At 42.6% G+C, this 21,750-nt stretch overlaps 1 protein-coding gene across 1 annotated transcript; it reads right to left on the reverse strand.

Annotated features, from left to right (window-relative positions):
- Positions 1-205: 205 nt before the first annotated feature.
- On the reverse strand, positions 206-20,751 carry ttll12 (tubulin tyrosine ligase-like family, member 12). Its single transcript, XM_080491603.1, has 14 exons — positions 20,155-20,751; positions 17,031-17,191; positions 16,448-16,646; positions 15,060-15,219; positions 14,427-14,560; positions 14,212-14,288; positions 11,467-11,583; positions 9,324-9,518; positions 9,082-9,193; positions 3,372-3,523; positions 1,838-1,919; positions 1,682-1,750; positions 1,414-1,552; positions 206-551 (listed from the first exon to the last, which is right to left on the reverse strand). Exons 1-14 carry the CDS (start codon positions 20,293-20,295, stop codon positions 400-402), a joined length of 1,890 nt encoding a protein of 629 aa, XP_080347729.1. The 5' UTR covers positions 20,296-20,751; the 3' UTR covers positions 206-399.
- Positions 20,752-21,750: the final 999 nt, after the last annotated feature.

Here is a 21,750-nt window from a genome sequence, read left to right on the forward strand (position 1 = left end):
TGTGTTTGTTTGTAAGCCCACATGGGTATGGTGTGGCTCTTTGTAGGATCACAATAATTTTTGTGGCTCTTGGTCTCTGACTGGTTGGCACACCCCCGCTTTAGTCTCGCAGTACATAAAAAGAACCAACCAAACAAGCAACCATTAGATCCTCTTGCTTCATGTCTCTCCTTCATAAAAACAATCAGAAGCATGAGGAGCAACAATGATTTGTCCAACGTTTTTATTGCTTTCCATTTGTACAAAAAACGTTTCCATTTGATCAGCTGTGGGAAGTGTTTTTAATTATTTCTTTTGTTTTGGTAAACAAAAAAAAAAAGAATTGAAATGAGTTGGTCAAAAATGACAGGCTTCCCAGACAGCAGGTGGAGCCACATGAATCAGGTGAGTATGGTTTCCTTATGCAATCTGTGTGACGGGGCAGTCCTCGGGCTGGTCCAGGAACAGGGTCTGGAACATGTGGTTGTAGAAAGAGGGGTGGTAGAGGCAGGCCCGGGTACAGTCCGGGCAGAAGTTCAACTCCAAGATCTGGGGCTGCATGATGCGCTCCCCTGAAGGATCAGATGGGAAACAGGACGGTGAGGGCCATCGCACATGGACACTTGTGGATGTTGGCGTGGGCTTAGTCTGTGGTTTCTTAAACATGCTCCAAACATTGTAGGGAAACTCGCAAAATGGTGAAGATTGGAAATATTTTGGGAGTCAAGAATTTGATCAATGGTAATATCAAAGGTCACAAATCTCTCAAAGGGAGAGGCTGCCAGTGGGGAATCCAATATGGCGGCGTCACAGGCGCCATTATCAGTGCACCCATATGATAAAACTATTAATGGTTATGAGAGAGATTTAAAATCAAATATATAACATACTGAAATGAATCATTTAGATGTTTGTCATTAAAGTTCAATGTTTATGTTTGTTCGTACCACATATATAGAGAACTGAAATATTCTTCTCTCCTTTTCATCCATCCATCCATCCATTTTCTTCCGCTTATCCGTTTCCGGGTGGTGGGGGTGTCAGTCTGAGCACCGTCACCCAGATCACATTGCACCCATTAAGAACCTTCCTGCAGGTGGAGAGCCCACAGGAAGGTGGCGCCCGGCGTGGGGCATGAACCCTCTAACTTGAGATTGAGAGTCTCATGCTCTACCTACTGAGCTCGCCGGGGAAATTCAGTGTGTCCTGTTAATATACCAGCTTCCTCTTGAGGGTGTAACATCAAATAACACCTGTTGTTATAGATTAGATTAGAGTAACTCTACATCGTAAATAGTAGTCCTGGTAATCACCTGGTATTCTTTAGCCAGTTAAACCTTTTGATACCATAACATGGCAAACAGGAGAAGTCACCGCAGAAGCTCAAATAATTCCACAACTTTGACAAATTAAGCACTGAGAGTGTCGGCCTACCATTCTGCCCTGTGCTCCACTTCAGCATGAGATCTACAGCGTAGATGGCCCGGGATGAAGGGTACGCACAAATCCCATATGGCGCTGGTCGAGAGGAGGCAGCATGGAAGAGTTCCTTGAATGCTTTAAACAAGTCAGCCTGGAAAAGAAAAACACGAAGAAGAGGCTTCGATTGGTTTTTCCAGTAAGGGCTTTAGAGAGTACAGAAATACTGAATCCACGTGTGGAAGAGCGTGGAGAAGAGTTACAGAGTAGTATTCACACTCACCTCCACTTCTTTCCATGGGTACTGTGGGTACTGCTTCTCAAACATGGGTATAAACTCGTCATAGTGCACCTGAAGATAGTGGGACCACAGGAACCAACGAGTTCAAGTCAAATGACATTAAAGAGAAAAACTCCTCAAACAGTAAAGTAAAGTTACCTGTTTGAGTTCCACTCCGTCTGCGTAGTTCATAACTGTGAAGTGCTTCTGGTAGTCATCAAAGTGGTCCAAGGAGAAAGGTCTGGGTACAGGAAACAAAAGATCAGAACTACAAAACAACCGAAACCGTTTGGAGTAACACGTTTAAGTGGTTTTCTGACGCATCCAGCTGAGTGCTTGAACCCAAACCATGACATTATTATGCGTTTCCCTTTCTCCGCTTAAACATAAAGCTTCTATGCGAAGCACGATTATGTATGGAATGGTACTTGCATAGAAGATTGTTGTAAAACTCTGGGAGTCAGATACTAAACCTCAATTTAAGAACTGGTTGCGTGAGCTTGTTTAGCATATTGCAAGTGGAAAACACCCGATATGCCACGATGGACAATCTTAGTAAATTTTCGGATATTTGGGAGCCATTTCTGGTTCACCTTGATAACTACACAAAACTTAACCCAACAAGGGACCTCATGACTGCCATCCACCTTTACCATCACTGTTTAATACTTCTGCTGAGATTTCTGTGTCAGTGATGCAGCGCGATGCAATTTTATTTGCTTGTTTTTCTTGTAATATTTGCTTTTTCTACGTTTTTTTTATTGTATAACTTGCACAACATTCCCATAAAAAAATTATTTTAAACAAATGGAAGTTTTACGTATTATGTTGTTCAAAACACACACTTATTTGTTATAAGTGTAATGAGACAAAGGAAGATTAGAACTTTGGTCCAAATCCATTGCCCACTTTATAAAAATGCTTACAAATGTACTAATTAATGTATTTTTAAATAAAAGTATCATACTTGACAAAAAAAAAAAAAAAAAAAAACCCTACAAACAAGACCCTGGTGTAAGGGAAATAATGCGTACGTGCAGATTTGACCTGGTTAGTCAAACACATGACAAAACGTTCCAGAAGTGTCTAAAGGCGCTTTTCAAACATTCCGTTTTGCTTTTGACATGTATATTATTATTATATTAGGATCGATAACTAGTTCTCCCGTCCTTGATTCTTTTGTGAACGACTGTACAAGCTTGCAAGCGTCTATGAGGCTTATCCCTTAACTCCAAATGCTTCTGTCTGATCTTAAACAGCTGATCACATAACTGACCGGATAGTACAGTGTTATATTCATATTTGAGTTTAAGAATGTTTTACAGACTATTTTTGTTCCATGTGGACAATGTGGGGGGTCTGCGTGACGTCATCATCTCATAATAAACTTGTTCTATCTTGAAAACCTCAGAATCACTTCATTAATTTGGTGGCAGTACAATGTTTAAAGCACTTTTGTTAAATGCCAGTACTCCGTATATGTCAATGTTTTATTGAAATCTTACAGTACGTGTGGCAGTGCCATGTTTATAAAAGCACTATTGCTGAATGTCAGTACATGACAATTGTATTAAATTTCTGTTTGTACTGCAGTGAAACTTGTGACAGTCACCCGTGTACAGGATTGGTGCATCCCTGGTTTATTTATGCCAACTTTAAAATGTTAGAAAATAACTAAATATTCATGTATTACCTGTTAGCAAATCGCAGCCAGAAGACATTGTAGGCGTAGAGACGCAGTGGTTGCACGGAGCGAAGCATCAACATGTAGCGAATATCAAACTTCACCAGTCCAACCTCCTCCCGCTTAAACAGTACCGGATCCTCAAGGTACTTACACACGACCTGGAAAATAAAATCACCGCCAGTAATTCTGAAAAGACTTAAAGGGGTTGTATTACCCAGCTTTCATATGGGTCTTGTTGGTCCCAAAATGTTGTATTCAAAGTTTATTGTCCCAAATCCAGCTTCTCCTTGATTTTCATCCATTTGAATATTGGATCATAGGAGCTGCATTCAGTGTCTGTGTGAGCTGGACTGGCTCCGCCCACACATGCCCATCTTGGGAAAATGAGGAAGTACTTCCTCTCGTGGTGCCATGTGCCAGAGCAGAGCTGCCTAATTGTGGGAGGAGTCAAAGGGAGGGCCTTTAGGATTGGGACTGGCTAAACTCCTAATGACACTATAGAGGGTTTGATTTCCGATTGGCTCGTTGGAGCAACACACTTTTTAATAAACGATTGAGGAGTGAGAGTGATTTTCTTCATTCCTGGAGCATCATTTCCAGGTTTGCTTTTCCCCACTCAGCGCCAAGCTCACTGAGGAAGAGCCTCTGGTTGTCAGCAGCTCCATAGTCCGAAACATGAACATAAGAGACCCCAGGGACCAGAGTTTAGTGTATCCCAGGGACCAGAGCGGTCCCTGGAACCACTGGATAAGCTGCTGGAACAAAGTAAACGTAATGACATTTTATTATGCCAATTGGAAGTAACAAAAAAAAAAAGTTATATGTAAATGAGCTAACAAGGTAATGTTTACTATATGACCTAAAGTGCTGTGTGAACTAGCCAACATGTGCAATGTGAACTAGCTAACATGTGCTGTGTGAACTAGCCAACATGTGCTATGTGAACTAGCCAACATGTGCTATGTGAACTAGCCAACATGTGCTATGTGAACTAGCCAACATGTGCTATGTGAACTAGCCAACATGTGCTATGTGAACTAGCTAACATGTGCTGTGTGAACTAGCCAACATGTGCTATGTGAACTAGCCAACATGTGCTATGTGAACTAGCCAACATGTGCTATGTGAACTAGCTAACATGTGCTGTGTGAACTAGCCAACATGTGCTATGTGAACTAGCTAACATGTGCTGTGTGAACTAGCTAACATGTGCTATGTGAACTAGCTAACATGTGCTGTGTGAACTAGCCAACATGTGCTATGTGAACTAGCTAACATGTGCTACGTGAACTAGCTAACATGTGCTATGTGAACTAGCTAACATTTGCTATGTGAACTAGCTAACATGTGCTATGTGAACTAGCTAACATGTGCTATGTGAACTAGCCAACATGTGCTATGTGAACTAGCTAACATGTGCTATGTGAATGAGCCAACATGTGCTATGTGAACTAGCTAACATGTGCTATGTGAACTAGCTAACATGTGCTATGTGAACTAGCCAACATGTGCTATGTGAACTAGCTAACATGTGCTATGTGAATGAGCCAACATGCTCACGAGTTTCATGCGAGCTTCAGATATTGATAGAATATCCATTTTGAAGGTTTTATCAAACAAGGACTTTTATTTTGAAGCAGTGGGAGGTTTTTATAGTGAAAGCCAGGACATGCAGGTGACCCGGTCAAAGTGTTCTCCCAAGCTTCACTGGTTGTTTAGTTTACTCAGGGTCACATGAGTGTGTGACCCTGAGTAAACTAAACAACCAGATTGCACAAAGTGGCATATGCAAACAACAACGGGAGGGTTTATACGGCCGATGAGCTATTTACAGATTGTGGGCTTGTTGAGAGTGACGATCAATGAGCCATTGTTACATATCAGTAACAGTCCTCCTCAGTTTCTTATTGATTTCCTCTGAAAGGCATGTTAAACATTAAAATAAGATAATAAGGATGATGTGTGTTTTCAACATACATTTTTGAAAAATAAATTTTGTAGTTTGAATTCTATAAAAGTGGGTCGCAACCTAATGACCATGGGAAAATGTGGGTCCAGGGTGAGACCAGTAGAGAACCCCTGAGTTAGGCCATTCAGAACTAAGGGAGGCTAATTGTACCACTGGCAGAGAGGACAAACAAGAAGTAGTCCCAAAACTAGGACAGAAAAACATAAGAAATTTCAACAAACTCCTTCAAGATAACACCAGGTGGAAAAACTCTTGATTGGGGACTCCATGACCAGGGTCCTGTACTACGATTCTGGATTTTATCTTATCGAGATAACTTCAAGGATTAACCCTGGGTGTTCCATACTGCAATGCCTGTTCACTTCTTACCGGGATAATTCACCCCGGTAACTTACTCTGAATGTCTATCCTGCTCTGAAGCAGGTTATGTTCTGGATAAGATCACAGTGAGCGTAACAGCTCCGCCTCCTGACCAATCAGATCGCCTGGAAAATGGCCTGCCCATTCTTAAATGATGGTGACTGGTGCGCAGGGTCAGCGCTGAGCTCAGCGGACAGGAGATGAGAAGGAGTATTTAGAAAAATGATCTTGACATAAACCATATCCTGGCCACCGAGCTTTTGTTCTTGTTCTTGACTTGTTCCCAAGTCTGTTTAGCTCAACGAGTGTTGACCTGAAATAATGAGGTGAACAATAATGGTCACGGCTGACAGAACTGCAGAAACATGAAATTATGCCGTCGCGGTGATGAATTAATATTCCAACTAAAAACAACTCGATGGAAAATAGAAACTAAAATGAGGACACTGAAGAAGTTCTGACCGACATGTTTCTGCTGTGAAAAAGTAAAACTGAGTGATGACAGTACAGTGCCGTCCATGTATATTGTTTGATGAATTCATTTTGTATAATCTCACAAAGTCACACATTAACAAGCCGGTCTGGCTTTGGACGTGGCACCAGTGTTGCTTTTAGTCTGGTGGATGCGTTTTTATCGTTTATATTCTCAGAGGATAATAAAAACTCTGCCCCGTTCATGTGAATGTGCACTGATCCTGAAGGGGAAACAGAGATATCCTGGATGTTTATCATGGGCAGTAGTACGGGCCCCAAGCAAGTCAGAATGGGGAGAACAGTGCAGGAGCTGACAGTGGTGTGACCCACGGGTTTGTCTTCACACCCCAGGAATATCAACATTGTCGTTCACGCTGGCTCCTTTGACACAATGCGGAGCCAGACTGGTTCTGAGGCCTTAAAGAAGGACTTTTCCCTCCTAGTGGAGAAAAGGAAGGACTCCCAAGTCACCAAATGTTTTCATTTCAGACCCCCTTCCAACCCTGGGAAAAGACGTTAAACCTTTCTCTAGCTGTTCAGCCCTGAATATGTGGCTGACTTCAAACCGGATGGGGTTCACCTAAATAATACTGGATCCAGACTTCTCTCTGCCAATATATGTCACGGATTTGAGATAAGTCGCCCAAACAGGAACATGATGATAGGCACCAAGGACAACTGTGCAAACAGAGAGACGGCTTCCTCCTCTCCCCCTTCCTGTAATCCTTTACTCCAGATTACCCAGGGAATGAGAAGGCAACGTGTAACAACTTCCACACACAACAAGGCACACATTGCCAACTTGGTTATTTCTCAAGATCTAAATATTTCTGAGGTTGTGCTGAAGGATATTGCCGTTGCCGTTAGTGACCTTGTAGATCACTTCAGCTTCAAAGTTAGAAACATCATGGATGCCATAGTTCCAGTCAGAGCTAAAGTTGTCTGAGGATAAACACCCCATGAAGGAATGGTACTTTGGTCAAAGCAAAAGAAAGAACGAGTGCAGACAGGCAGAGCGCCGGTGGAGAAAATCTAAGCTCCATGTTCATTATGACATCTATAAAGAAACACTTCGAATATAAAACTCAGAACTAAAAGTGGCCAGGCAGTCCTTTTTCTCTGAGATTATCACCAACCACAGGAATAATGCACACATTGTCTTTGGTTTTGCGGACAGACTGCCGAATCCCTTCCTAACTGCCATCTGCAGCAGCATTCAACAATTTGGATCCTATTTCATCCAAGAAATTCCACAGATAAGAATGACAGTCTGTAACATCTGAGCCACCATACGAAGATATTCTGTCTCATCTGGAACGTTTTCACCTCCTTAGACGAACGGACATTGTTCAGCACCTCAAGCCAACAACACGCAGCCTCGACAAGATGTTCCTAACTGTTCATCTCCAGATGTACTACAGAGTCAGCAGCTCTCTTTATAAAGGCATTTTCCCCAAAACTCTAAAGGCAGCAGTTATCAAAACCTCTCCAAAAAAAAAAAAAAAAAAAAGTAATCTGGATCCATCAGTAACTAATTATTACCGGTCAGATCCAACTTGTCTTTCTTCGGTAAGGTTATTGAAAAAGCGGTTTTTACACAACTTAATGCTTTCTGGCACCAAAAAAATCACTTCCATGTTTTTCATTCTGGATTTAGGTCAAACCAAAGCATCAAAAGTGCTTATTAAAGTAGTGAAGGACATGTACGTGAGCGGCGGCACATCAAGAGTCTCAGTTTTAGTGTTCGTGCTGCTTTCCATACAGTGGACCACATTATACTGCTGGACAGACTAGAAAACCACCTGCACTGCATTGAATTACTTTAAATAATACTTGCAAGCGGTGGTGGTGATAAATGTCTTAGGAGGGGCGCTTCATTATTATTTGATTTCAGCCAATGGTAACTTAATTTAAATACAGTGCGTTTATAAACCACATTAGAACAATCTTGCCTTTTTTTTTTTTTTTTAGATGAAAATGATTGTACTTTTGAACAGCAAGTGAATTGAGTGCATTTATTAAGATGACTCTTATTAACATACTGGTAAACAAATACAAGCAGATGCTTAATTAGTCCATTTTAGAAAATGTATTTTGGTTCTGGTTGACTTGAAAGGATAGTTTTTCCTAAACTCAAGACTAAGGTATGACAAGTTTATATTCAAACAACACATCAGTCCATCTTTCAAAGCATTTTAGAACGCTTTGAAAGAAACCTCAAAAAAGAATTGCAAAATAAACTGCTTTTTTAAACTCTTAGATTTTCAGTCATTAATAAATATGAGGAGATCTTAACATTTATAAACATTAACAAACCTGGACATATATGCAAATTTCTCAACACATTTCTATTTTTGGAAGAAAGAGGAATGTTTTGTTGTTGTTTTTTAATTATAAAATACGTGAATAAACTGTAATACTATCAAAATTTGTTTATGCCAACAAACTAACAATAACTAATATTTTGTCAGTCTCCGTCTTCATGTCTGACTTTTTATTTAGTTTTTATTAAGTCTTTGACTGTGAAAATGTTTCGGTGACTAATATCTTTCGTCGTAGTTTTAGCCAACGAAATTAACACCGCCCTGAACACATCCATATGCTAATGTCCATTCACAGTCATAGCGCCACCTATTGGTAAGAGGAAGTTTAAAGAATTCTATTTTCACAACCATGGCCTCAAACCTTGTGGGATCATCCTGAGGTTCTTTAATTTCTAATCTCCATACAGTGACGTTTTGTCATTCCATGTCAGTTATCATTCTGTATAGCTCCTCTTTGTGTACCTCCCTGCAGGATCTCTGGAGAACTCAGTTCAAGTAAATTCCTTATCCGAGACACTTGAGAAAGTTTAAACAAAGTCTTTGACTAACTGGTTTCAAACTGTTTCTTTGAATGTATGTGTGTTGGCACCTTGGGTGAACTCTCCCTCTGTCTGATTATGTAGTCCAGGTTGTTGGTAATGTGTGTGTCCAGGCCACGAGCCAGGTTCCAGGGCTTACAGATCCAATGGTTATCTTCTCCCCTGAAAGAATAAAAGACCTCCTTCGTGACCTTTCTAATGAAAGTCCTGAGACAGAACACAAGACCGTTTCACCATTACGATCGACTGCGTCGATAAATGAAATTCAGTAAGAACACAACTCCGTTCCAACCTCTGCTGCCTCGTCTGGTAGTGCTTGACGAACTGAGGCAGCTCTGAATGCAGGTTGAAGGTCTCAGGTAGCCAATCAGGAGCCGGGCCCCCCTTCACCCGGCGGGCCACGGCAGCAAGGCAGTCCTTCACAGTGACGACGCTCTCGCAGGGGAATTGGTTGATCATGACGTGAGGTCGTTCCACGCTCAGTTTGCTGCCGGACAGAGAGACAGTTCTCAGCCTTTCTGAAACGGTGGGAGTAGTTTAGTTTCCCATAAACGTGTAAAAGTCAGCAGTAGTGCCAAACAGCGGTTTGTTAAATGTGCTCAGAAATAATTAGAATGTGATGTTTAAGATACAGGAGAGGAGCTGTGGTGTTTAAAAGAAACAAATGATAAAGAATACAAAGAAAAATCCATTTCTTTACAGTGAGGTGACCGCTGTGCCGAGTGGCCCTATGGAACCTAAACGGGCTGTTATAGCCTGTTTAGGTTCCATAGGGTGGCTCCTGGACCTCACAGGGAGCTACAGGCAGGGTGTGTCAGCAGGCAGCTGATCATAACCACATGTTTTCCTGCCGTGTGCCGATAAAGATGTACAAGTTGATCGGTAAAGAAACGGGAGAGAGGAAGCGGAGTGCCAATTTCCAACACTATCCGTAGACACAATAACGACCAGGACATGACGTGGGGAAGACCTGAAAAAAAAGCTTTAAGTTAAACAACTTTTAAAAAGCTGTAAAGGTCCTGGAACAGGTACGACGGCGGTCGAACGCACAGCGTCATCCTGTATAAGTTGGTAGGAGGTGCAACAGCAGCCTGCAAAGGGGCTTTCCACTTTGCGTGTGTGTGTGTGTGTGTGTGTGTGTGTGTGTGTGTGTGTGTGTGTGTGTGTGTGTGTGTGTGTGTGTGTGTGTGTGTCTCCTGCAGAGGGCAATAGCAGAAATGCTGGAAACACAGTTATCATGCCAGGAAGTGGTACAGTTGCTTGTTTTTGTAATGAAACCACACAGACATGAGGACAATATGCTAGAATACGGACGGGGAGTCATGGCTCTCCGGAGGCTGGTATGTTTGTGAGTCGCGTATGAACCTCAGTAAAAAGTATAAAGGAAGGTCTTCTCAATAAGACGCGTTCAAATTATGATGTTTCTGAAGCAACGCTCACCTCTTCCTTGGTTTTGCAATAGTCATTTATACAGTATATGAAGAAACTGCTGCTCTACAGAGTCACTAACACCGAGCACTGGATAGGAAACTGTCATATTTGAAAAAAGGGAGTTTGAGGAAGAATCTGAGTCATCATCACTCTGAGAATTTGTCTTCCTTCTCCTTTTACTTCCTGTTGTTGCCGAGTTCATGAATCTGTGTCAGAGGTTAGAAGATCAAATAAACAACCTAGTTTTATATTTATTTTTTACATGGTTTAACTCAAATGCACCAGGTACCTGATCTCTCAGCAGAAAAGCTCTGCAGGTAAATAAATACATGTATCTAGTGCTTTTTGCACCACGTGAGCAGTCCCTAGAGCACGTTACACTGCTCATCACGTTCACACACCAACGGCGGTAGCTGCTGTGCAAGGTGCTCCATCCCTCCATTGGGTGCAATTTGGGGTTCAGTGTCTTGCTTAAGTACAATTTGACATGTTTACCGGGGGGAGATGGGGAATAAAACCTGCAAACTTCAGAGACTCCTGCAGGGAGTCCTGCAGGGAGTCCTGCAGGGACTCCAGCAGAGACTCCAGCAGAGACTCCAGCAGGAAGTCCAGCAGAGACCCCAGCAGAGACTCCAGCAGAGACTCCAGCAGGAAGTCCAGCAGAGACCCCAGCAGAGACTCCAGCAGAGACTCCAGCAGAGACTCCAGCAGGAAGTCCAGCAGAGACCCCAGCAGAGACTCCAGCAGAGACTCCAGCAGAGACTCCAGCAGAGACTCCAGCAGGAAGTCCAGCAGAGACACCAGCAGAGACTCCAGCAGAGACTCCAGCAGAGACTCCAGCAGGAAGTCCAGCAGAGACCCCAGCAGAGACACCAGCAGAGACTCCAGCAGAGACTCCAGCAGAGACTCCAGCAGGAAGTCCAGCAGAGACCCCAGCGGAGACTCCAGCGGAGACCCCAGCAGAGACTCCAGCAGGAAGTCCAGCAGAGACTCCACGTTCTTACTTGTAGTCCTTAATGTGCTGGAATGCCCAGATGATGTCTGCCTCCTCCTCGTCCTCAGTCAGCTGGAATCGAGGGTGTGTCAGGTTATCTCGGACCTGAGACATCACCGAGTGGACCCTGGAGACCCGGAGAGACGTGAGGATGGATCCTGCACAAGTTCATTATCACGCAAACGTTTGCACGAGGTGAGATACTCGTTTTAGAGATGGCAGTTAAAAGCTCGTCTTCAAATCAACAGTTTAAATGTCGCATCTCGTTTTTCCTTCAACTCCACAAGTTTATTTTTGCACTTTTTAACTCATCGATCAAATTGTACAAGTGCTTGTAGTTTACGAAACTGTAAAAATCAATCAGAAATTCAACCTTTCAACACTTAACAACCTTCTGTTTCCTTAATATTCAGAATTCTGCATCACTGACGAAGGATTCTGCTTCAGTGTTTTAAAATAACATAAAAGTGTGTTTTACGTAGTAATCATGCTTATTTCTGGACAAATACGTTTCAATATCAAGACGACAAAATGATCCAAACAAACCAGTTTGTCAGTTGTTTAGTTTTAAATTTTATTTACTCTTTTTGCCATTCTATATCTAGCTAAGTTAAGGTTAGTTAAGAGTCTATATTATTCTATATTGTTTGTACTAAATTTTGCTAGGAGTCTAAGAGTTATATTATTTTATATTTTGTGTACTATTCTTTGTACTTTTTGTGCCACTTCTATATTTAGTTAAGTTAAGGTGAATTACCTTTTTTTCCTGTAACTCATCTTTGTTATCCTCTGTGTGCTGCTTCTCTTCTATTAAGCTGCTGGAACTCAAATTTCCCTGACAGAGTAATCCCGAGGGATTAATAAAGCAAAGTCTAAAGTCTAAAGTCTAAAAGTCTAAAGTGGACCAAGTCTTTTTTCTAAATGGAAACCTTTGTTAAAGGTGTGAAAATGCTCTTGTACACAAAAGGCCTATTTCTGTCAAATCTTGACCACAGATTTGTCTAAATCTGCATTTGAAAGCACTTCTGCTTTGCAGAGATAATCCCTTCCCCTCACAGGCGGCATATCAAGATGCTGATTAGACAAACCGAGCGGATTCTGTGGGACCAGACAGGACCGACTGAGCCACGGGTATCAGCTTTATGCGTAGTCATGTGATTGTGTGTGTTGCTCATATTGATCATTGAGTTAATAATGTGGCCTGTTGGTCGACTCCCCATCAAAGTGGTTGGTTGTTGGCAGAACTCGAACATGCCGTCATATATGTTGCTCCAGAGCATTCCAAACATGCTCAATGAATGACATGTAAGTACATGCAAGTACTGGGATGTTTTCAACTACAGGGAAGTGTTTACACGCCATGCCATGGCATCACTGTGCATTCAAAATGCCATCAATAAAATGTTTGTTGTCCATAAAGTACACCTGAACACTCCGCTCTCCACTCATTCTGGGCCGGCGTGGTTCCACCTGCTCTGCGGTTTGTGATGTTCTGCCAAACTCTCTGCAGGCAACAGCTCCAGTGGACGTTCCAGCCGTCGGCATGCCAGTTGCACCAGTGGCATCACGCTGTGTGATAAAACTGCACATTTTAGAGCGTCCTTCCTTTTATTGTGGTCAGCCCGTGAAATAATCCTGCTGTCTGATCAGCATTTTGATGTGACACCTGTGAGGCGGATGGATTACCTCGGCAAAGGAGACGCGTTCACTTACGGCACATTCACACTGCTGGGAAATGCGACCCAATTCAGACTTTTTTCGTCACAAGTGACCCATACCTCGCCTGTTTTGTGGCCGTGTGAAAGCTCCGATTCCGATTGTTCCACACCAGACCCAGGCCTCCATCCTATGTGGTACCAATCTGGATATTTTTTTATATGCGACTGCCTCATCATTGACGTGTGAATGACGTCATGGATATGGCGGTATCCCCCCAATTGGGAAGTCAAGTTCTTTTACTATTTAACTTTGTTTATTTCGTGCATTTGTGTGCTTACGGCGTATTTTTAAGACACACATAATAGTTTTTAGCAGTTTTAACTTGATTTCTACGCAGGCTGCGATTTGGGCTGGTTTTTATTGCGGTTGTGTGGGTTTTTACGTTGTTTGGGCTGGAAACAGTGAGTCAAATCTGGCAACCCTGATGCTGACCGGTGTGTCATCCATATTTACTTCTGTCGACAGTGTCTTCTGCGCTCCGGGGCCCGAAAACGTCGGGGCTGATGGAGGTTGCCTTTAAAATGTATTGTGAGTGATCATGCAAAAGAAATGTCGGATACCAGCTAAAAATAGGAATTGAGCATCAAGAATGCAGAGTGAACGGAGCCTTACACAGATTTAAACACATGTGTGAACAGTATTTGAATGAAATGGGCTGTTTGTGTACATAGAAAGAGTCTTAGATCTTTGAGTTCAGCTCACGAAAACGGTTAAAATATTGGTGTGCACATACTGCCACCTACAGGTTCACCCTGGTAATGCAGGTTCAGCATTTTCACATGAAGCGTTGTAAAATTGGATTGAAACAATATTTCAGCTATATTTCGCCATGCTGTTTCCATTTATGTGTAATTTTGCAGTAAATCTGACTTTTCTTTTCTTCTTCTGTGAAATGTTTCTGTTTTTTGCCCCCTGGTAACACAAAACTAGAAGAATGATCCCTGAGAGGAAGGAGTGGGAGTCAAAGATGGTCTGATCTGGAGTCAGAGACCCAGTTTCAGGGTGTTTCAGCTCTTCAGCTCTCTGGGACACTTACTTGAGGACTTTGTCCTGGGGGACAGAGCTGGAGGGAATTTCCACAGGAAGGAGCTCCCTGTTGGTTTGTAGAATATCCTGAAAAATGAAAACGGCACACTTTGAATCGAGGCTGGATTAAATTAAAACATTCATAAACTTTGTTTGATTTGCTGTATATTAAAGCTTCTTTTTCATGAAGAAGAAAATGATTCCTGGGGGTTTTCCAGTCTTCACCTCATAGTATGAGTCGGGGGGCTCGGCTGTAGTGCTGCTGACCCCTTCCAGGTTGTCAGGTTTCCATGGTAACAAGCGGCACCTCCTCACCAGCGGTTTGGTCTCTCCGTAAGTGTAATCCCGGGTCACTTCATCTGTGGAAACAACACTACCTCTTAACTTAAAACTACCTGGGAATTTAATATGAACGAAATTTACCAAGGAAATGCACATTAATATGCAAATTCTTCTTTTCTTTCATATTTAAAAAAACCCATGTTGAATTTACAGAGCATTAATGCACAGAGGAAATATAATTCATATATGCTGTTGATATTCACAGGATTACGTTTCTTTTTTCTGCAGCTTTAATACATTCCCACTCGGGCAGCTGTGGCTACATACGTAGTTTACCACCATTGAGTACGGAGTGAATGAATAATGCAATGTAAAGTGCTTTGAGTCTCAAAGAAATAAAGTGCTCTATAAAACCCAGGCATTATTATATTATTATTACCAACTTTGAAGTTAATTCAGCTTTAAAGCAGTGAGCTGAGTTGCACCGATTAGCGCAATATCCATAATACAGATCCAATAATGATCTCTGTTGAACTAGAGAGTTGTGTACGATCAGTGGTGTCGCCTCGCTCTCACCTCCTCCCTGCAGGTCCTGCAGTGGCCACAGCACGCTGTAGGCACACTGAGACTGCATGGAAAAGAACGGCGCCATGGCGCAGCTGGGCTGGTCACTGTGCTGGATCCGAGAGCCGAACTCATCCATGATGTACCACACCGGGACCCTCTCCTCCGCTGACTGATGGGGGGGGGGGTCTACATCAACTTTATTTGTATAAAACCATGAGTCATTAAGAATCAGCGACTGAAAATGAAGGTTTTCAAGCAATTTCTACCCATTTTAGCCTGGAAGACCTGGAATAACATATTTAATGAAAATCATTTTACAGTTTGATATTTGCTGATCAGTCAGATTACGAAGGTTTAAATTAAGTCGCTGTCTTTCTTTGTCGAGTCCACACTTCTTCACATTATGAAGTTAATGTTTCACTTTCACAATCCAACATGTTTATCTTCAAGGATGAATGCAGATTTTCATAGGAATTCTGGTGAGTTGTCAGCACTAGTCTAAATGATAATAGTTCATTCCTATCTCAAGAACAAGTGATGATCGGGTCAATATTTTACAGTTACTGTACATAATATTCAATTAATGTAATGGAAATCATATTGGTAATCAATAAGATTAATATATTCATGTTTATTTTCTCGTTTCAAAATATACATTAATTAATTTCTTTGTTCAATTCTAGAGCATAAATGAACAATTGAGCTGTAAAGCTCCTTGATTCGTTCGCTTCAAATTCAGTTTATTTTTATATATTATCTATGTTGCACTCAAACCTAATGAGCCACACACAATATTTCTGAGTAAGAATGAAATGAAACAGGCATTCTCATTGGTCGAAATGGTCCATCCTCAGCCAATCACTGATCTATGTCTTGATTGTAGCGGAACTTTTGGTTTCGATGCGATTAGACGTTGATTTAACTTTAACCTTAATGAGAGTAATGAAATGTAGGTAACCCCCCCCCCCCCCACACACACCCAAACAAAAACAATGTTCAATAAATATCGATGTTTCACTAAAAATGACTAATTAGAATTTCATATTCAAATCGACATCCTGGAACCAGACGACGATTTATGACGAACACTGACGAGCTTATTAGTTAATGAGTTTCAGAAGCAGCACGACTTCTTTACTTTGCGGTGCCATTTTCCCTTGATTTTTGAGCTTTAGCGAGTCGTTTGTAATTATGTCACTTAATTTTGTGAAGCCTCAGTCCAGTCTATTGCGTTTGCTCCGGGTTGCCGTGGAAACGCAGTGTCGCTGCCTAGGTAAGGTCGTGTATTGTCCGGGTTGCCGTGGAAACGCAGCGTCGCTGTCTTGGTAAGGTCGTGTATTGTCTGGGTTACAGTGGCAATGCGGTGACGTCGGGACTCCCGGCGTCTCCCCTCGTACCCCTTGGGAGAGTTGATATGTCTGGTTGTACTTCCACAGGCACTCCATCACCACCTCCACCGTGTCTGGGTCTGGGGCTTCCCCGTGGAAATCTACCCCCACCAGGGCGGCCATGCGGGGCAGCAGGCCGGGGATCTGCCCCAGCTGCTGCCGGGCATGCTCTGCTCGGTAGGTCCAAGCATGGTCCACCAGGAAGACGCTGCAGGGAGACGGAGATGCTCAGAGCGGAATGAAAAAGCTGCATCCACAGACATTAGAGTTGAATGATGGAATAACTAAACAAAGTCTTTGTTCATAAACATCTAGACACACTTTAATAATCTAATGGGAATGATACACCTCAAATTATTTTTAAAAAAATTGATAAAAATGGGCATGTTAGCTATTAGTTAATCCTCTCTGTGGGGGTTTTATCATTTAAGGCCGTTTTCTACGTTACATTTTATTAAAGCATCCGGATCTGGACCTCCTTCTTAGAATCTGTTTTTCTTTAACTGCTTGAAACGGCTAAAACCAACATATATAAGCTTGAGGAAGGTACAACCTGTTTCTCATGACATCCATCCATCCATGACGCCCTCACCTGGTGGAGTCTGAGGTCTGCAGTCCACTGTCCCGGGTCACAACCACTTTACATCTGAAAGCTGCTCCAGAATGACCCTTTTCTTCTTCTTCTTCTTCCTTCTTCTCCTCCTCTTCCTCTTGGAACTGCATAATCCCGAAAACCTCACCAGCATCATAAATCTACAACACATCAGATGCAAAAGCTTTTCAGAATAGAATAGAAAATACTCCATTGATCCCCGATGTAAATTCTTTACGATGTCCTTCCAACACAACAGAATATAATAAATAGAATAAGAAGCTAAAATATCAAATAAATCAGAATAAATATTAAAGGTGCAGGATGGACCTGAGCTTGGATCAGACCTTCAAAATTGGTCCTGCTTGTCGAGGGCTTCAGTGCTCCTCACCCAGTCCATTTTATTGTCAATATGTATAAAAGATATTTGTACTCCATAATGTTCACTCTGGGCCTCTAGATTGAAACCGGGGACACGAGTACCCAGTTCCTCCTCAGGTCCACCACCAGCTCCTTGGTCTTCGTCACATTGACTTGCAAATAGATGTGCTGACACCAAAAGACAGAGTTGTCCACAGTCGTTCTGTACTCAGTCCCGTCACCCTGCTGACACATGCAACTGCTGCAGAGTCGTCAGAATACTTCTGGAGGAGGTCCCAGTCCAGGAGCTGAAGTCCGTGGTGTCGAGCAGAGATTCCCAACCTTTTGTCGATGGACCCAAATCTGAACTAATGTGATGCTGGGTGACCCCACCACATCCTGTGCAATTACAAGAAAAGGTTTAAGGTATGATATGGAGGACGGGCAGGATGGCTGCCGGGGTGCAGACACACAGTGTGGCTGGTCCTGTGGGTTTCCTGAAAAAGTCCTCCAAAGAGCACAAATAGACCACGGATTGTGCCATCAACACTTTGCTCTCTATGGATAACTCTCTATCTTCTGCCGAGTTCAACATGTCCAAGAAAAAGGGACACTCAAACCCTGTACCCAGCCAGATGGAGTCAGCACATGCTGTTCTCAAGAGTCCTGGACTATGATCCAGCCAGGCCACCCTCAGGTCAACAGGAACAGGCTGTCACAGGTAGACCTCATGTCCCTCCCCCGCATGTCTTCAGTCGTTTGCTGATACTTCTCTTGGCCGGTGTGGTTGAACTAAATCCTGGGCCTCAATCTGTAACTGGATAAGCCACACAGCGAGCTGCATCACCTCCAGTGCTAACTGGGCCTCCACCGCTGCTCGTGGGGCGAACACCACTACCAGCTGGGGTTGCCAACTCCCTGAAAAAAATTAAAAAAGAAGGGCCACCTCACTGGCAGAGCCGGCCGGCGCGTTTGCGTTCACCGTTCCTGGTGTGGTGACATTTTTTTAGCTCTTTTTTTTTTCTGTGGATGAAACACTTTTTTTACTATCTGACTTGAACCTGAATTTTACTAGATGCATATTATTTGTGATATGAACACATTGAAAACAAGTTATTTAGCAATTTCTTTTTAATGCAAAATACCAACATTAACAGAATAAAATCAGTATTTTTCTTAAATAGAAACCTTTCTTCTTGCTCTTATGGAGTAAAGGCCTCTTCATCCTCCATAGGAACAAGACGAAAGTTGGGCAGTGCAGGTCCTGCCGAACAAAATGACGTCATTTCCTTCTTCCAGCTCCCTCTGGCCGAAGAAATTAGTTTAGGCTGTTCCAACCGTGCTGGCCGAACTATGTAGGAGCCTCACTGCCGAGACTTCTGCACTGCCGTGTGCTGCACATGCGTGTTCCAGTTCGCTCATGACTATCAGTCATATTTAGCTTGTAACATCGCTACTGTACGAGCGCCGCAGCTCGTTAAAATGTCGGAGGGCAGGCTTTTACATGATGCACCTGAACGCATCACGAACAGCTGTCAGCTCCTGCAGTTAAAACCGGACCAACATGGCGCTCGGACAAAATCTCTCTTTTATTACTGAAACAGTTCAAAAAGGGAGTATGCATACTGCATACTCCCTTTTTGAACCCATAAGAACAAGAAGAAAGTTTGGCAGTGACTCTGATAAGAAGCTGCCGAACTCGTAGGCCACGCCCCCTCGTAGCAGGCCACGCCCCCTCACAGCAGCCACACGTCTGTGACGCAGTGTTTAAACTTTTCAACCGCACAGTTTATTTCTGTCCTCCAGAGCTTTCAGAAACACATTTCTCTGAACTGTTTCAGTAATAAAAGAGTTTGTGTCTGAGCGCCATGTTGGTCTGGTTTTAACTCCAGGAGCTGACAGCTGTTCGTGATGCGTTCAGGTGCATCACGTACGTCTGCCCTCCGACATTTTAATGAGCTGCAGCGCTCGTACAGTAGCGATGTTACAAGCTAAATATGATTAAAAATATGACTGATAGTCATGAGCGAACTGGAACACGCAGGCGCAGCACATGGCAGTGCAGAATTTCGGCAGTACGGCTCCTACATAGTTCAGCAGGGCGGTTGGCACAGCCCAAACTAATTTCTTCGGCCAGAGGGAGCTGGACGAAGGAAATTAGGTCATTTTGTTGGGCCGGACCTGCACTGCAGAACTTTCGTCTTGTTCTTATGGAGTACGAAGAGGCCTTAAGAATCTGTGTCTAGGTCTATTATACTATCTATTGTTTTACTTAAGGTTTTAGTAAGAGGCTTAACATTAAGAAGTATAATTATATAATGTTAAAACTCGTAATTTTTGCATTTTAATCATCTGATATTCAAAAGTGATTAACTTTTGTCATATTATTCATCTTGTTTTTTTTCATGTCAGAAAGTTGTTATTGGAAGAACCAGTTCAACTTCCAGACAACCTCAGTAAATCCATTTTTAACCACAATCAAATAGATTTTCACCAATATAAACATATTAAAACGTGCACCTGTGTGTTCTACTGAGTTTATCTTTGTTCTACTGAGTTTCTAGTGAGTGTACAGTCCTGTGATGACACAATCATGACTCTTTAAGTCTCAAATCATTTTATTGTGGAGAAAGAGGGAGAGGCAGTTTATCTGAGTGGTTTGCGATGTAGTTCATTTTTAACATTTCTGCTTTAACTATTCACGGAGCTGTCAAGTTTCCAAACACCGGGACGCTGCGAGGCGGTGCGCCGGCAGAAGGCTCACCTCTCGGCTGATCTTGTGATGGAGGCTCCGCCAGTAGGTCGGAGGCAGTCCGGTGGACTGGAGAGCCTCGGCGTGGACAGAAACGAACACCCGGTACGTCTCCTCCTCCTCCTCCCCGGTCAGGACCGGGTCTGTTGACATGACTGCAGATACAGACAAAACTCACGTGCGAAACACGGAAGTCAAGATGTGACGCTGGTCAGCGGTGCATTGTGGGTAAACAAGATCAGCCCCGCCCACTTTTAATGTTCCTCCGTCACATCTTTAGTTTGTCTCTCGTCGTCCGCTAAAATAAAAAATGGCTTCTGTTAAACGGCAGTTCGCTGTTTGTTTCTTACGGAAGAGTTTTAGGGCCACTGAAGAAAAAAAAAATTCGGAGACTAAAAAAAAAAAAAAAAACCTTTGTGGCTCCAGAAAAAGTCTGTCCATCCACACGCCAGCGCGTGACTGCTTCCTCAAAGTGCATCAGGCGGTTTAATGAAGTGATGAAAAGAAGCTTCAGGACAGAATGTAGCTCATAAACACGGTCAGTTATCATCAGTATCAGGACCAGAAGAGACGGAGCAGCTGCTGCCTGGTTCTGTAGAGGAAGTTTGTAGAGTACGAAGGACAAAGACACGGATCCCGGCTGCTTATTTAAATGTTCTTATTAATCAAGGAAATCCTGTGTAAAATCACATGTTCATCAGCAGTAAGCAACACTATACAGTCAGAATTACGTGATTTAATGTGAATTCACATCTACGGGCAAATGATGAGATGGATAGAAGGTCTCTCCGTGGAAAAAAAAATCTCGAATTTGATTTTCGACTTTTTCTGAGGCCATGAAGGGTTTTTTAGTTTTTTTTAGAATCCGAATTTTTTTTTCCTAAGTGGCCCTAAAACTCTCCCGTAGTTTCTCGTCTATAAAGCTACTATAAAATATAACAAACAACGCTACTGCAAGTATTTTAAAGTGGGAACAAACGAAAACTGACTGAGATGATCAGACTGCATCAAATTTGCCTCATCCTTTCTTAACGTTGAGGAAGTGGACTGTGGTCGAAGAAAAAATAATTCAGAAGCTAAAAAAAAACAAAAAACCTTCATGGGCTTCAGAAAAAGTCGAAAAGCAAAGTCGAGATATTTTTTTTTTGTCTGTCCATCCCTCATCATTTGCCCGTCGATGTGAATTCACATTAAATCACTTAATTGTGACTATATAGGGTTGCTTACTGCTTAAGGACGTGATTTTACACAGGATTTCCTTGATTAATAAGAACACATTTAAATAAGCAGCCCGGCGCAGCAGCGACTATATATAAAAAATTGTTATTTATTTATTTATTTATTTTAGTTGTATGTAGAAACTGCTGTTTCCTGTATTCTTACCGGATTGCCTGTTGTGATCGGCTGTGGAATGACGGGGATGCAGAGAAATCTTGGTCCAAAACGAAAGCCAGACCTTTTCACACCACTGATGTGCTGCTGATGCCTGAGGAAATGCTCTGGCTCCAACTCCATCGTTCAAAGCGCATTCACCTTCCTGTGTCAGGCCTCCTGCACAAGTGTATAAATGCTGGGGGGCTTCATCCTCACTACATGCCACCCATGCAG

Source organism: Lipophrys pholis (genome assembly GCF_963383615.2).
Source record: "Lipophrys pholis genome assembly, chromosome: 22".
NCBI lineage: Eukaryota > Metazoa > Chordata > Actinopteri > Blenniiformes > Blenniidae > Lipophrys > Lipophrys pholis.